Raw genomic sequence first — 14039 nt, 5'->3', positions numbered from 1 at the left:
GGGAGTGGGTGGGAAGTTACGAGCGGAGCGATAACGCGGTGGATGGATTGGCCAGCGGTCTCCAAGTGATTTCTCCCCAGGCAGCCATCTCCTGCTACATCCACTCACGCACACGTCACCTTCTGCCGCACCCCGCCACAGCAGGAAGGAAGAAGGGCCCAGCAGCACAGCCACATCCACCTCCTCCAACGCCCGCCCATGGCCCCCTAAATCATCGCTATGTCTTCACAATCAGACGTTCTCGACAACATCTTTCAGCGTCTGTCTGCCAGGTGCGTCTCAATTGACTGATATAAGTTGCTCTTAAACTGACACCTACCAGGTCGGAGGATGTCCGCGCTCAGGCCGGTCAAGATCTTGCAGAGCACGTCGTAGCTTATACCCAGGAATACCCGGGACATGATGCTTCGAAGGGTGTATGGGCACAGGTCTTTCACAAGACATTCGAGTTTACTAGGAGCAACAATCAGCTAGAAAGATTAGGTGCAATTATTTCCATCTGTGAGTGCTGTCGTCGTGAGCGAAAATGAATATGCTGGCTGAGATCGTGTGATAGCGCAATTGTTACAACTAACGAAGGATGACACACTGGATCGTGCTCAACAAAAGGTTCTACGCCTCTATGAATGTGTGTGGCTCCCTGAGGTTATCAAGTCGAAGCTGATATGTCCCAGATCTTCGGCCTCTCACAACATGCGGCGATTCGACCGTCATGCTTCCCGCCTCGCTCGTCGTTGAAGATATGGTCCGCAATTCCCCCACCCTTCACACCGATACTTTCCTTGGCAAAGAAGTTGGACAAGCGCTGGTAATGATTGACGGTACGTTTATTGGGGAGGAATACTATTGGAAAGGAGCTGACGGGGTGTTGTAGACTCACGTCAAGAAGTCGGTCGTTTCAGTGGTGCTCTTCTTCTCTATGCTTTCGCCCGTGCTGCCCCCGGAGTATTCCATCAATACATCCCCAAGGTCTTGGAAAAGATTTGGGTTCCCCTTCGCGACTCAAGATCTGTCGTTCGAGAACGTGCGAGCATGCTCTTATCTACCTGCCTTGACACTCTCAAAACCCGAGGAGACCGACCATCAACCGACACCTACCGCAAGATCTTTGAAGAGGCCCGTCTTGGTCTCCTCAAAGCCAGCTCAACAGAGTCTATCTTGGGTTCTCTCCTTGCTTTCAATTCCATGCTTCAAAATCAACAGCTTTCGATGGCGGAATATTATCGCTCCATTTGCGAACTAACCTTCAAATACCGTGATTCGAAGGAAGTTTCCATCAGGAAGGCTGTCATCGCCCTCATACCTTCTATGGCGACATATGATAGCGACGACTTTGAGGCACATTATTTGCATAGGAGTATGGCGTATTTGCTACAAGCGTTGAACAGGCCGGCGGACAGGGACATTTGTGGGTCTACAGTATTTGCAAGAGAATATGTACTGATTTTCGCTTTAGCGTATGTGGCATTGGGTCATATGGCCGTACATCTTGGATCGAAAATGAAACCTTTTATTGACGACATTATGCGGATCATTCGAGATCATCTACGCATGCGAGGGTGTGTCATCTTTTGCCTGATTTATTGCCCCTAGCTGACAATAACATTGTAGCAAAAAAAATGCTCCATACGAAGCCCCCATCTTCCAGTGTCTTGCGATGCTCGCTACCTCTGTCGGCCCTATGCTTACCCGCCAGATGCACGAAATCCTCAACCTGATGTTCCCCTGGGGCCTTTCGGAACCCTTATGTACAGCCCTTCAAGCCACTGCCTCACATATCCCTCCTCTATTGAGGACTATCCAAGATAGGTTGTTGGAGATGCTTTCACAGACTTTGACCGGACACAGCTATAGACCGTTAGGTGCGCCTGCCCCAAGAGGTGGAGCGCAGATGGATCTTAACCTTTTGCAAGTGAGTACATCTCGTCTCGTTTGATCAATGGGAGAGGGCTTCTTTTCTGATATGGCCACAGTCTACAACCAATGCCCAGTCAGCAGACACCCTAAAACTTGCTCTTCGTCTCCTTGCGCGCTTTGATTTTGTCGGCCATACCCTTAGCGAGTTTGTCCGTGACGCTGCTCTTCCGTATCTGGAACACGACAGTGTCGAGGTCCGACGTGAAGCCGTGTTGGCGACCACGACCCTGTTCATGACGGACCCGATCTGTCAACAGACGAGCAGTAATTCGGTCGAGATTGTAAATGATGTGTTGAGTAAATTGTTAACCGTAGCCATTACCGATCCTAGTGCGTTTCATGTTATCTTAGCATCATTTGGTGGAATATTTAGCTGACTTGCACTCAGATGCTGGAATCCGCCGGACAGTGCTCGATCACCTCGAAGACAAGTTTGATCGCCATCTCGCTCAGGCTGACGATATCCGATGTCTCTTTATCGCTCTCAACGATGAAGTTTTTGGTAATCGTGAGAGGACTATCTCGATCATTGGGAGATTGGCACACCATAACCCGGCTTATGTGATGCCTCATTTGAGAAAGAGTTTGATCAATATTGTCACTGAGTTGGAGTATTCTACCAATGCGTGAGTGGCTGTTTGTATGCATCAGCAGAAGCTAAGCTGACACATCGATAGGCGACAAAAGGAAGAGAGTGCCAAGCTGCTCTGTCTTATAATCGGCGCTGCCGCAGGTCTCGTCAAGTCTTATGCCCCTACCATCCTATCCGTTCTTCTCCGCACTGCTTCCAGCCCCGATTCTTCTATCGGTGTCCAAGCCGAATGCCTCAAATGTATTGGTGAGCTTGCCAGAGTTGCGGGCGAAGAACTCGTCCCCTCCGTCCGAGCCATTCTCGACCTCGTCATTGAAATGCTCAATGACCAGGCTTCCCCCGCCAAGAGAGATACTGCCCTCAAGACTTTAGGGCAGATTGCGAGTAACACAGGAGAAGTTATCAAACCCTATACGGATTACCCTCAGTTGATGGGGGTGCTGTTTAGGTTTTTGAGAATGGAGGCGAATTCGAGTGTCAGGCAAGAGACGATCAAGACGATTGGTATGCTCGGTGCCTTGGATCCCTTTAAGCACAAGGTAAGCGATTGTTCATGGATTGTTGGGCGTATCACTGATATCGCATAGACTTTGTTGGGTGATGTGGACGACCCTATCGACGAAGGGACAACCTCGCGAGTCAATGACATTGTGTTGCTCAACCAACACAACTCTTCAGTCAATGACGAGTTCTTCCAGACTGTTGTCATCCATTCTTTAGTCAACGTCTTGCATGACTCTACTTACAAGGATCATTATCAAGCCGTGGAAGCAATTATGATGATTTTTAGGACTCAACGATTGAGATGTGTCAACTTCCTCCCTCAGGTATGTGAATAAATGATACAAAGGCGGCGTTACTGACAGTCAATAGATCGTCCCTGCATTCCTCAATGTCATTCGCATTGCACATTCCTCTCGTACCGAGCTTTACCTCAAACAACTTGCGCAATTTATTACAATCGTTAAACTGCATATCCGCAACTACCTCAATGATGTCTTTGATCTAATCCACGAGTTCTGGAACCCCAACTCTACTCTTCAAATTACCATCATCTCCCTCGTTGAGGCCATCGCGAAGGCTGTGGAAGGTGAATTCAAGGCATACTTGCCCAAGCTTTTGCAGCAGATTTTGAGATCGTTTGATGGAGACTTGTCAGCCAAGCACCTCCCGGAGCTGAAACTCAACACTTTGCTTCAGATTCTGAAAGCCTTCTACGTCTTTGGCGAATCTATCGAAGACTACCTCCACCTTGTCTTGCCCGTCATTGTTCGATCTTTTGAGAACCCGGCCGCCCCCGATTCTCTCCGCATTGCTGCTTTGCGCACTACAGGACAGCTTTGTCGTAAAGTCAACTTTTCGGACCATGCGAGTCAGATCATCCACCCGTTGGTAAGAACTTTGGGTAATAGCTCAGAGGAGTTGAGGCAGACTGCAATGGAAACACTTTGCGTTTTGGTGTTGCAGTTCGGCCCAGATTATGCTATCTTCATTCCTATGGTAAACAAAGTGAGTCGAACTTAGAATCAATTCCTGGATTACTCTGATATTATACAGGCTTTGGTGGAAAACAAAATATCACATCCTGGTTACGAAGCGCTCATAACCCAATTGCTCAACCGCGAGCGCCTTCCTCCAGATCTTGGCCCTGTCGAACGATACGCCAGTGACTCTGCCGTCGAAGCCTCTGCCCCAGAGCCTGTTGCTCTTAAGGTCAACCAGCAGGCTCTTAAACTGGCCTGGGACTGTTCCCACTTGCTTAACACCAGCAGCAGGACCGAGTGGATCTCTTGGATTATTGGCTTGGGTCATGAGATGATGAGAGAAAGCCCTAGTCAAGCCATAAGGGCCGCAAGGAGTTTGGCGTTGAGTAGTGTGGCCTTCACCAAGGAACTTTTCAATGTTGCTTTCTACTCATGCTGGCAGGAGCTGTTTGAGAGTTACCAGGTAGGTTGATGATGTGATGTACTGATGGAGGCGAACGTGCACTGATGATCAATGATAGGAGGATTTATGGCATAATCTTGACCGAGCAATCAAGAAAGATGATGTCCCCGGCGATGTTGTCAATATGATTCTCGGGGCCACTCAGTTCTTGGAGCATGATGAAAAGGAAGTAGCTATCGAAAGTCGTGTTTTGGGCAGTGTCGTAAGTGTTGAGCTTGAAATCGCCTAGCATAAAACTGATTATTCGCATCAGGCTGCCAATTATCAAGCTCTCGCGGTCGCTTTACATTACAAAGAACAGGAATTCTTCCTGGACCCTAGCAAGGAAGTCATCGAAGACCTCATTGACGTCAACCAGAAACTCCAGCAAAGCGATGCCGCCTGGGGTACCCTTGAATGGGCTCAGACAGAGATGGGTATGACTACTGAGGTCGAGTGGTACGAAAAGCTTGGAAGGTGGGAGGAAGCGTTACAAGTGTGGAACGAGCGAGATGCCGATGCTTCGACCACTTTCTCAGAGTGGGAGATCACTGAAGGCAAGGTCACTTGTCTGCACGCTATGGGCGAATGGGAACAACTCTCCGACTTTGTCCAGGCTCGATGGGCCAACAGGACGGCAGAGGAGAAAAAGTTGCTCTCGCCGTTAGCGGCAGCAGCTAGTTGGTCGCTGAAACAATGGGATCTGATGGACGATTACATCTCCGCCATGAAGGGCGACGGAGCGGATCGCGCGTTCTTCAAGGCTATCTTAGCTGTGCACAGAAACCAAATCCCTGCTGCTTTGAAGCAAATCTCCAAGGCGCGAGAAAGGCTGGATCCAGAGTTGACTACCTTAACTGGTGACAGCTACGGCCGAGCGTACGAGTAAGTCATGATTCATTTGCAAGACGAACTTTTGCTGAAAGATTTCAGTACTGTCGTGAGGATTCAAATGCTTGCTGAGCTTGAGGAAATCATTGCCTACAAGGATCACGCCGACGAGCCTGCCCGACAGGAGATGCAACGACAGACTTGGAAGAAGCGGTGAATATTTCTTTTCACTCAATTTTTTTGTAGTGATCATTGGCTGACCTGCATCCACTACAGTTTGGCTGGATGTCAGCGCGATGTCGAAGTTTGGCAGCGCATTCTTCAGGTCAGATCCCTTGTACTCAAGCCTAATGAGGATATGGACACTTGGATTGAGTTTGCGGACCTCTGTCGAACATCTGACAGGCTGAACTTGGCCGAGAAAACGCTGACATCTCTTGTTGGCTTCCAATACCCATCAATGGAAGACGTGAGTCCCTTCTCTTGGTGTGTCATTGATAATTGGCTAATTCTATTGATAGACTCGAGGACGAGCACCACCTCCCATCATTTTCGCTTACCTACGTATGGCCTGGGCGAAGAACCTTCAAATCGACTCTCGAGAAGAACGTTACGAAACTCTCCAACACTTGCGAGACTTCACGGACCAGCTTACCGACGATGTTGGTATCGGAGCGAGGGGCCCCAACGGCAGACTCATGTTACCTGACCAGAAGTTGTATGGATCTTACACCAAGCTGCTGGCGCAGTGCCATGTTGAATTGGGTCAGTGGCAAGCGACTTTGAGGGAAAGCCAAGGATCTGTGAGTTTTCGGCTGCGACTTATTAAACCGCTTGCTAATACGAGACAGGCTGATCCCTCGGGCATTCTCCACGACTATTCTCTCGCCACTGAACTTGACCCTGAGTGGTACCAAGCTTGGCACACTTGGGCTTTGGCCAATTTCGAAGTTATTACCCAGCTTGAAGTATCACAGCAAGGTCTCTCACCTATTCACTTTACGACCTATATCATCCCTGCTGTCGAAGGTTTCCTCAAGTCTATCTCGCTTTCTCCTGGCAACTCCTTGCAAGATACTTTAAGGCTGCTGACTCTCTGGTTTACATATGGATACTCTAGCGGAGTGACAGCGGCCGTTAGCCAAGGTCTGCCCACTGTCAACATTGATGTCTGGCTCGAGGTCATCCCTCAGGTAGGTCTTATCTAATATTTGCCCAGAGAAGTGCTTAATGTGATACTTTGCAGATTATTGCCCGTATCCAAACGCCACGCCAGTCTATACAGCAGCTCATTGTACAGCTCTTGCATGATATTGGCAAAGCCCATCCTCAAGCCCTTATCTACCCTCTTACCGTCGCCTCCAAATCTACAGTCGCAGCCCGACGCACTGTTGCTCAAAATATCACCCATAAAATGCGAGAGCACTCTCCCAAGATCGTTGACCAGGCCGAGCTTGTCAGTACTGAGCTCATCCGAGCGGCTATCTTATGGCATGAGATGTGGTATGATGGTTTGGAAGAAGCGTCAAAGCACTACTTTGGTGACCATGATATCCCTGGCATGCTGGGAGTTCTTGAACCTTTGCATGAGATTGTCGAAAACGTGAGTCTTGTTAAGCTTGGGGGGGGGGGACAACACTAATATAATTAATTCTCAGGGACCCCAAACCTTGCGTGAGACGTCCTTTATTCAATCGTTCGGGCATGATTTGCGTATCGCCCGAGAGCATCTCAAGCGTTACCGTATAACTCAGGATGGGACCGAAATTCAACAAGCATGGGATGTCTACTACTCCGTCTTCCAGCGTCTCGGCAAACAGCTCAAGCTCCTGAACGTCATTGAGCTGCAATATGTCTCGCCCAAGTTGATGGCCGTTCGAGACTTGGATATTGCTGTTCCAGGTACCTACCAGAGTGGCAAGCCTATCATCGGTATTAAGAACGTTATCCCGACCTTCAAGGTCATTGCTTCCAAGCAAAAGCCAAGACAATGCAGCATGCGCGGTATGGATGGTAAAGAATATGCGTACTGCCTCAAGGGTAAGTCCTTCAGAAGCTAAAGGGCCCCCTACTGTCGCTAATATGGCATCTAGGTCACGAGGACTTGCGACAAGACGAGCGTGTTATGCAGCTCTTCGGTTTGGTCAACACTCTTCTTAATAATGATCACGAGTCTGCCAAACGACATCTCAGTATCCAGCGATTTTCTGTTACTCCTCTTTCCCCTAGTGCCGGTTTACTCGGTTGGGTTACCCACAGTGATACCATCCACGTCCTCATCAAACAATACCGAGACCAAAGGAAAATCTTGGTGGATATTGAGCACAAACTTATGCAGCAGGTGAGTCCCAGTTTCCGTGTCCAAATAGATGTTTGCAAGCTAAACAACCACTCAGATGTCTGATGAGAGCTACGATTCTCTGCCGCTCTTGCACAAGGTCGAGATCTTCCAGTATGCCTTGGATAACACAACTGGTCAGGATTTGTACCGCATCTTGTGGCTCAAGTCTCGTAACTCAGATATCTGGCTTGAGAGAAGGACCACCTACACTAGAAGTCTGGGTCTCAACTCGATGGTCGGGTATATCCTTGGCCTGGGTGACAGACATCCTTCAAACCTGTTGCTCGATCAGATTACGGGTAAGATGGTGCACATTGACTTTGTACGTTGGCAATATGATTGGTTGGCTGGCTTGGCGAGATTGCTGACATTACTGTACAGGGTGATTGTTTCGAGGTTGCTCAACAGAGAGACAAGTACCCTGAGAAAGTACCGTTCCGACTTACCCGAATGCTCATTCATGCCATGGAGGTGAGTTACATCCCAAACTTGGCAAAGTGTTCAACTGATCTGTTTTTTTCAGGTCTGCGGTATCACTGGCAACTTTTCGCGAAGCTGTGAAGTGTCCATGGAAGTCCTTCGTGACAACAGAGAATCACTTATGGCCGTGCTTGAAGCATTTGTGTACGATCCTCTTATTGCTTGGCGTCTTACGGCGACGGACAAACGACCTGGTGGCGTTGGCGAAGTCAAGGACCTGGATGACCCGGCGGTGTACGGAAAGCAGAGGAAAAACAAGGCGAACGAGACAGAGATTCTCAATGGCAAGTCGATCTGAATTGTTCGTAGAATATCACTAACTGGGTTTCAACTGCAGATGTAGAAAATACCGAGGTGAAGAATGACAAGGGTCTGCAGGTCATTGAACGAGTACGACGAAAATTGACCGGTCGAGATTTTAAGCCCGACGTTGTACTCGATGTCAAGTCCCAAGTGGAGAAATTGGTGGTTGAGGCGACAAAGACAGAGAACCTGTGTGTGGCGTTCTTGGGATGGTACGTCTACACCCTCTTCTAAAGGCTTTTGATCACGCTGACTGGATTTTCAATAGGTGTTCCTTCTGGTAATCAAAGGATTGACGATTATGGCGCGCGAAAAGTTGAAAAAAGGGATGAAAAATGGTTTGCATAGCATGGATTGGCTGGACGAAACTTTTGTACTTCTGTAGAGATAATTAATGGCATTTCTTGGGATCATTATGAGGACGGCTGCTGTTATCGAAATGGAAGACGCTAAAGTTGGAAACAAAAAGACCCGACAAGGCGCGTCGGGGGCCTGGAAAGATGGGTGTTGTTCCTAACGATTTGCATTTTCCGTCTATTGTCCGCTCTCCTTTTGTATTCGTTCTTGGACCTCGGAATCTTATGCTGCGCATGCTTCAGAGCGCACTGAGGAGAGGAACGGATCCTGCCCCTGCCATCGCCCGCACGCCAGCCGCATTGAGAACATCCCTGCTGCCCCGTCACTTCTCTCTGCTCTGTAGACCGCTTCAACCGCAACACTCGACTCGTCCCAAACTGGCCAAGGCTCCCAAAGCTGCAAAGCCTCTGAAAACCCCCAAGTTTTTCAAGGCCTCCAAACAAAGCAACGCAAAAGAACCATACAAGCCACGCAAATCCAAAGGCCCGGTACTTTCTGAAACACGAGTAACTTTCCAACTCCCCGTATCTCCCGAAAACGCAACGGCTTCCAAAAATCCGTCCTCTCCAATCCACCTTCCCTTTGACAAACTCCTCGTCATGGTCCGAGCCGCCGATGTTGTCAGCCGCATGGAAATGCCGGAGGAGCTTCCGGATTTCCCCTTGCCCCCCCTTCCGGATATCTATGATCGTGAGCTCTTACGTCAAGTCTTTACGCACACCAGCTACGTGGGAGCGAGGAAGCAATCTGCACTGTTTGATAAGGAGGCCTTTCATCATGACAATGAGAAACTGGAACATGTCGGGGATGCTTTGTTAGGTGAGTGCGGTTCGATAGGCTGACAACTGAAGGGCCGGCGAGGTCGGATTGAAGTCGGACCGCTTTGTTGTCAGAGCTCTATCTGACGCCATCGACAGGCTGTATTGTGACCTGTTTGCTTCACGACTTGTATCCGAACCTCAATCCGGGCAACGCAACTGTGCGTATCTAAACATGGGCCCCAGCGATCCACCTCAACTGATGAATTGCGTCAGGAAATGAAAGCTATCTGCGTTTGCAATCAGACGTTATCACAACTCTCTAGGCGCTATAAGATGCCAGAACGTCTCATAACAGACGTGAATGCTACAGAAATTTTGAAGAACGGGACAAAAACCACAGCCAACATCTTTGAGGCATATGTCGCTGGCCTCCACTACTCTTATCTCAAACATGGTAAGGATTCAAGGCAAAGCCAAGAGTAATGGTCCTGACTTTCTTCTCAAATAGGCAACACGAAAGATGTTGACGGAGGTGACGGGCCAAAAACTCATGGACAAGGTCTTGAACATTTGCAAGGATGGCTTCGACCACTCTTTGAACCGATCGCTGAATGGGTATTGGGTTACATGAAGAAGGAACAAGAACGGTTGGAAGCAGAAACAGCTGTCAAGGCTGGATTAATGGATACCGACCTCGACGACTTGGCGAATGGTGCGTCAGGAAAGCTTAACGAGCTGTTCATCTCCAGAGGGGCGGGTATGCCTGTGTATACGTATGAGCCACGGGGAGTTGATATGTGGAAGGCGATTGTAATCGCACGTAATAGGGACGGGAAAGAGTGGTGAGCTTCAGTTCACTCGACCAAAAGAGAGGCGTAGGCTAATCAATGAGTATAGGCAAGGTGAAGCTACACGAACAAAGAAGAAACAGGCGGCCACGGTTGCGGCATACAAGATCCTAATGCAGCTAGAAGTGGTTTGATCAAGGTCTTCATTCTGAGACCATGAAGAGGACAATCCCTTTAGAACTTCTTGGGTATTTAAGGTCACGATATGGACAAGCATATATCATGAGAGAATGGGAGTTAACGGTATGGGAGAAATGATAATAAAGGTTTTGTAAGATATGTAATATTACGCTCCAAGATGATCCCAATGAGAGTGGGCCTAGACAAAGCAATAGAAAGATTGATTCAACTGGATCGAAAAGTAGAGCTGCATGGAAATAAATGGCGCTGTCCAGCTCGGAGAAGTGATGGTGAAAGAAGACGAATGGACTTGTCCCGTTTGTAAAAAAACGTATCGAGCGAGAGACTCTTCAGAAAAACGCGAAGAAACTGTGCTGGATGTCGTATGGTCTTTTCATCATGCGCCAATTTTCCTTTACAAAGACAAGACGAGAGTTTGCATATTCTTTCAGTGTTCTTGGGGTCGATTCCCATAAGAGAGACATCTAGCTATACAGACGCCCAAGATAACTTTCCAGACGATGAAAACATTAATATTACTGAAAGATCCACACCGGGGTATCTTTAAACATTAGAGAATACTTCATTACTTCCTTTATCGCCATAATACACAGCTTGAAGAAGCTTATGAAGGGGGAGCTCGAGGGGTGAATTTAAGGAGACAGTGGTCCTTGGGGAAGATACTATGAAAAACAAAACAAAACAAGGTCAGCTTTGAAATCCCTCCGGGAACAATGGTGAGAAGAAAACGTACGCCGCAATGACCTGTACTTCATCACTCAACTCGGTCCTCTCGTGCTTCCAATCCATCAAAACACTCGCCGTACCCAAAGTGGCCGCCAAATGCATAGAAGCGTACTGGCCACCGATACACTTGTGCGGACCGCTACCCCAGACGAGGTAGTTTTGGGGCTTGGAGTCGGCGATAGGGGCTGAACCGTCGGCCTGGGGGAGCCATCGTTCGGGAAGGAATCGATCGGGCTCAGGGTAACAGGTCTCGTCGTGTAAAGAGTTCCAAAAGGCAGGGATGATCATAGAGTTCTTGGGCGCGGTGTATTCGGGGGAGACGGGGAAGGGCTTGGTGGTCATGTAGGGAACCTACACATCCACATCAGTCAGATGTCTCGGTAGCGGTGAATGGTGCAAAAACGTACCATGATGACAGGAGGCCTAAACCTCAAAACTTCCTTGATAGTAGCTCGGGTGTAAACCATGTCGTCAAGCATGTCCAAAGTCAAGGGCCTCTCGAGGTCGTTACCCCTAACCCTGTACTGCTCCTCCCTAACCTTCTCAAGAACTTCGGGGTGGTCGGCAGTAAGCTGGAATGTGTAGACGAGAGCGGAAGACATGGCGTCCTGAGAGGCGAAAAGGAACGACAAGAGAACCATGGCAATTTCGTGGTCGCTGTACTCTCGAGAAAGGAGTCTGGTCTGCTCACCGTCATCCTTGGCACGACGGGCAAGGATCATGGCTCGCACCCAGTGGTCCAAAAGACACTCGGGCTCGGCGTCGTCGTCCTCCATCCTGATCTTACTGGCAGCACTGGCAGCGGAGAGATACTTCATGACAATCTTTCTAGCCTGGATAGCGTTGTAAACTTTGGTACCAGGGATAGCGAGGGGGAAGTTGACGAGCTCGAGAGAGATGGTGATAAGCCAGTACTTGTCGTTGATCTCTTGCTTCTGGGCCTCAGTGAGATAAGGGCCGATGAACACGGAAAGAGAAGTGTCCATGTTGAGGTCTCGCATCTTCATCATGTACTGCTGAGCAGGGGCGGGATCAGACATCCACTTGTTGAAATAGCTTCGGTAGATCTTCTCCTGAATGGGGAGGTAGATACTACGACGCTGTCAGTAGCCGTTCAACTATGACTTGACGATGTACCTACCTGAGAGCCTGCTTGGTGAAGAGAACGTTCAATGCCTTCCTGTAGTCGGCATGGACTTTGCCGTGCAAAAAGACCCAGTTCTCAGGCAACAAGACCTTCTTGGCAGAAGCGACGAGACAGGGTTCAGCGTGGTTGGGGGAGTTGAGGATCTTCCTGGCCATTTCGTTGGAGGAACCGATGACGATGAAACTGTTTGGCGAATCAGTACTCATCTCTCTGCAATTGTTTGATACTAAAAACGCACATGTTGAACACGGAAACAGCGCTCAAAGGTCCAGAGTTCCACTGGGCCTTGTAGTTGGCCAAGGTGGGGTTCAAAGAGTCGGCAAACTTGCCAATGACGGGAATGGTCCATTTGGCACCGGGCAAGTGTGCTTTCTTGGCCCTGTAGACGAGCTGTTCGAGGACAAGAAGAGAGAGGATAAGGGTAAGGATGGTGGCAGTGGTGGTTTTGCTGTTTAATATGTCAGTTTGAGTTTCGAGTGAATTGTAAAATGTTATACACACGTGTCAAAGCTGAACTTGGCCTTGGTGAGTCCTTCAAGACCCCAAGTCTTGATCGCGGCAAGATCAGGGATGGCCGTGGGGCGGAGAACGGTATGGGATTCCATATTTTATTCAGTTACTTATGTATCGATTGAATTAGAGGGCTCTATAACAGTGGGTCAGCTATATGTATGAGTAATATCGATAACATGATTTGGCTTGGCCAATGGGACGACTATAATATTGCGGTGAGTACGCGCGCTCGGCGTCCGGGACGGAGTCACTACATATAATAGAAACCACGCTAGTCCCCCCTATCCCGCCCATATCGAATTGCACCAAGCCAGCCATCTCGCATACATGTATCTCTGGCGCGCTGACTCACGGGCAGTAGTGTATTCTGTGCCAACCTGTGTAAAGACCGTGTCTCGAGGTGTGTAAAGAAGTCGTGTCTCGTGAAAAACAAAAAGTTGCGTCCGGGGGCCGAGGGAAAGGGAATCTAAAAATCAAAGAAGGGCTGTTCGACACTGGGTGGGCAATGGAAAGTCAGTTCTGGCACCACCTTGGTCTTCCACAGGCCTCCAGACGGCAGTACGCACCTCAGTACACGCGCTCGGAAAGTTGAAGGGAAAAACCGAAAAGGAGATGAAAAAGAAAACAAACGATTTGCCAGGCGGAGGTGGAATTCAGAACATCGTACCACCTTGGCGGGCACGAATCCTGCCGAATCTGCAAACTTCTCTCCCGGTCACGTGACATCACAAACAATGCACTCGTGGCTGCTTGCGTCAGCATGCTGAGAAAGTCGGACAATGCCGACCGCAGCAGTTCCCGGAGGAAGCCAAACACGAATCGAAGCAAAAAAAAAACAAGTTGACGGCCCGGTCCGATACGCTTCTCAGCACGCAGAAACGCTTTGGCAGATGCGAGATCAGCGTTGTGCCAAAGCATAAAGTGTGACTTGAGTAAATTTGGAGTGCTTTGAACCAAAAGATGGGAATGGGCAGCCGAAGCAGTCAGTAATTCAAGTGATTGCAGCAACAAAAGATGTACACGTCGAGGCAGGGAAAGGAGCAAGGCAGTTGTCTTTTCCTTCCCTGAAAGAGTTGTTGTGCGTGCGTGGGATAAGCTGTTCATAATTTGCGCTATTTGACGAGGTTTCACAGGTGCAGGCGTTCAGATGTTGCTA

At 48.9% G+C, this 14039-nt stretch overlaps 3 protein-coding genes across 3 annotated transcripts; 2 read left to right on the top strand and 1 right to left on the bottom strand.

Moving 5' to 3' along the window:
• Window positions 1-81: 81 nt before the first annotated feature.
• Window positions 82-8820, top strand: CNF03740 (phosphatidylinositol 3-kinase TOR1). The gene is made up of 27 exons (XM_571336.2): window positions 82-272; window positions 323-501; window positions 557-628; window positions 675-821; window positions 875-1408; window positions 1457-1559; window positions 1612-1912; window positions 1974-2247; window positions 2306-2543; window positions 2595-3048; window positions 3097-3336; window positions 3383-4018; window positions 4067-4456; window positions 4515-4658; window positions 4710-5320; window positions 5369-5479; window positions 5543-5735; window positions 5788-6069; window positions 6118-6459; window positions 6513-6869; window positions 6925-7306; window positions 7360-7607; window positions 7663-7929; window positions 7989-8078; window positions 8131-8371; window positions 8425-8602; window positions 8659-8820. Exons 1-27 carry the CDS (start codon window positions 220-222, stop codon window positions 8672-8674), a joined length of 7083 nt encoding a protein of 2360 aa, XP_571336.1. The 5' UTR covers window positions 82-219; the 3' UTR covers window positions 8675-8820.
• Window positions 8821-8939: 119 nt separating this feature from the next.
• Window positions 8940-10686, top strand: CNF03730 (expressed protein). The gene is made up of 5 exons (XM_571638.2): window positions 8940-9566; window positions 9665-9726; window positions 9782-9962; window positions 10017-10350; window positions 10406-10686. Exons 1-5 carry the CDS (start codon window positions 8972-8974, stop codon window positions 10488-10490), a joined length of 1257 nt encoding a protein of 418 aa, XP_571638.1. The 5' UTR covers window positions 8940-8971; the 3' UTR covers window positions 10491-10686.
• Window positions 10687-10884: 198 nt separating this feature from the next.
• Window positions 10885-13513, bottom strand: CNF03720 (C-22 sterol desaturase, putative). Its single transcript, XM_571445.2, has 8 exons — window positions 13450-13513; window positions 13236-13377; window positions 12872-13016; window positions 12609-12818; window positions 12365-12553; window positions 11631-12315; window positions 11231-11574; window positions 10885-11159 (listed from the first exon to the last, which is right to left on the bottom strand). Exons 3-8 carry the CDS (start codon window positions 12973-12975, stop codon window positions 11102-11104), a joined length of 1590 nt encoding a protein of 529 aa, XP_571445.1. The 5' UTR covers window positions 12976-13016; window positions 13236-13377; window positions 13450-13513; the 3' UTR covers window positions 10885-11101.
• Between the last annotated feature and the right edge of the window lie 526 nt (window positions 13514-14039).

The sequence above is a fragment of the Cryptococcus neoformans genome (genome assembly GCF_000091045.1).
Source record: "Cryptococcus neoformans var. neoformans JEC21 chromosome 6 sequence".
Taxonomy (NCBI): domain Eukaryota; kingdom Fungi; phylum Basidiomycota; class Tremellomycetes; order Tremellales; family Cryptococcaceae; genus Cryptococcus; species Cryptococcus deneoformans.
This window is presented reverse-complemented; position numbering and strand designations above follow the sequence as displayed.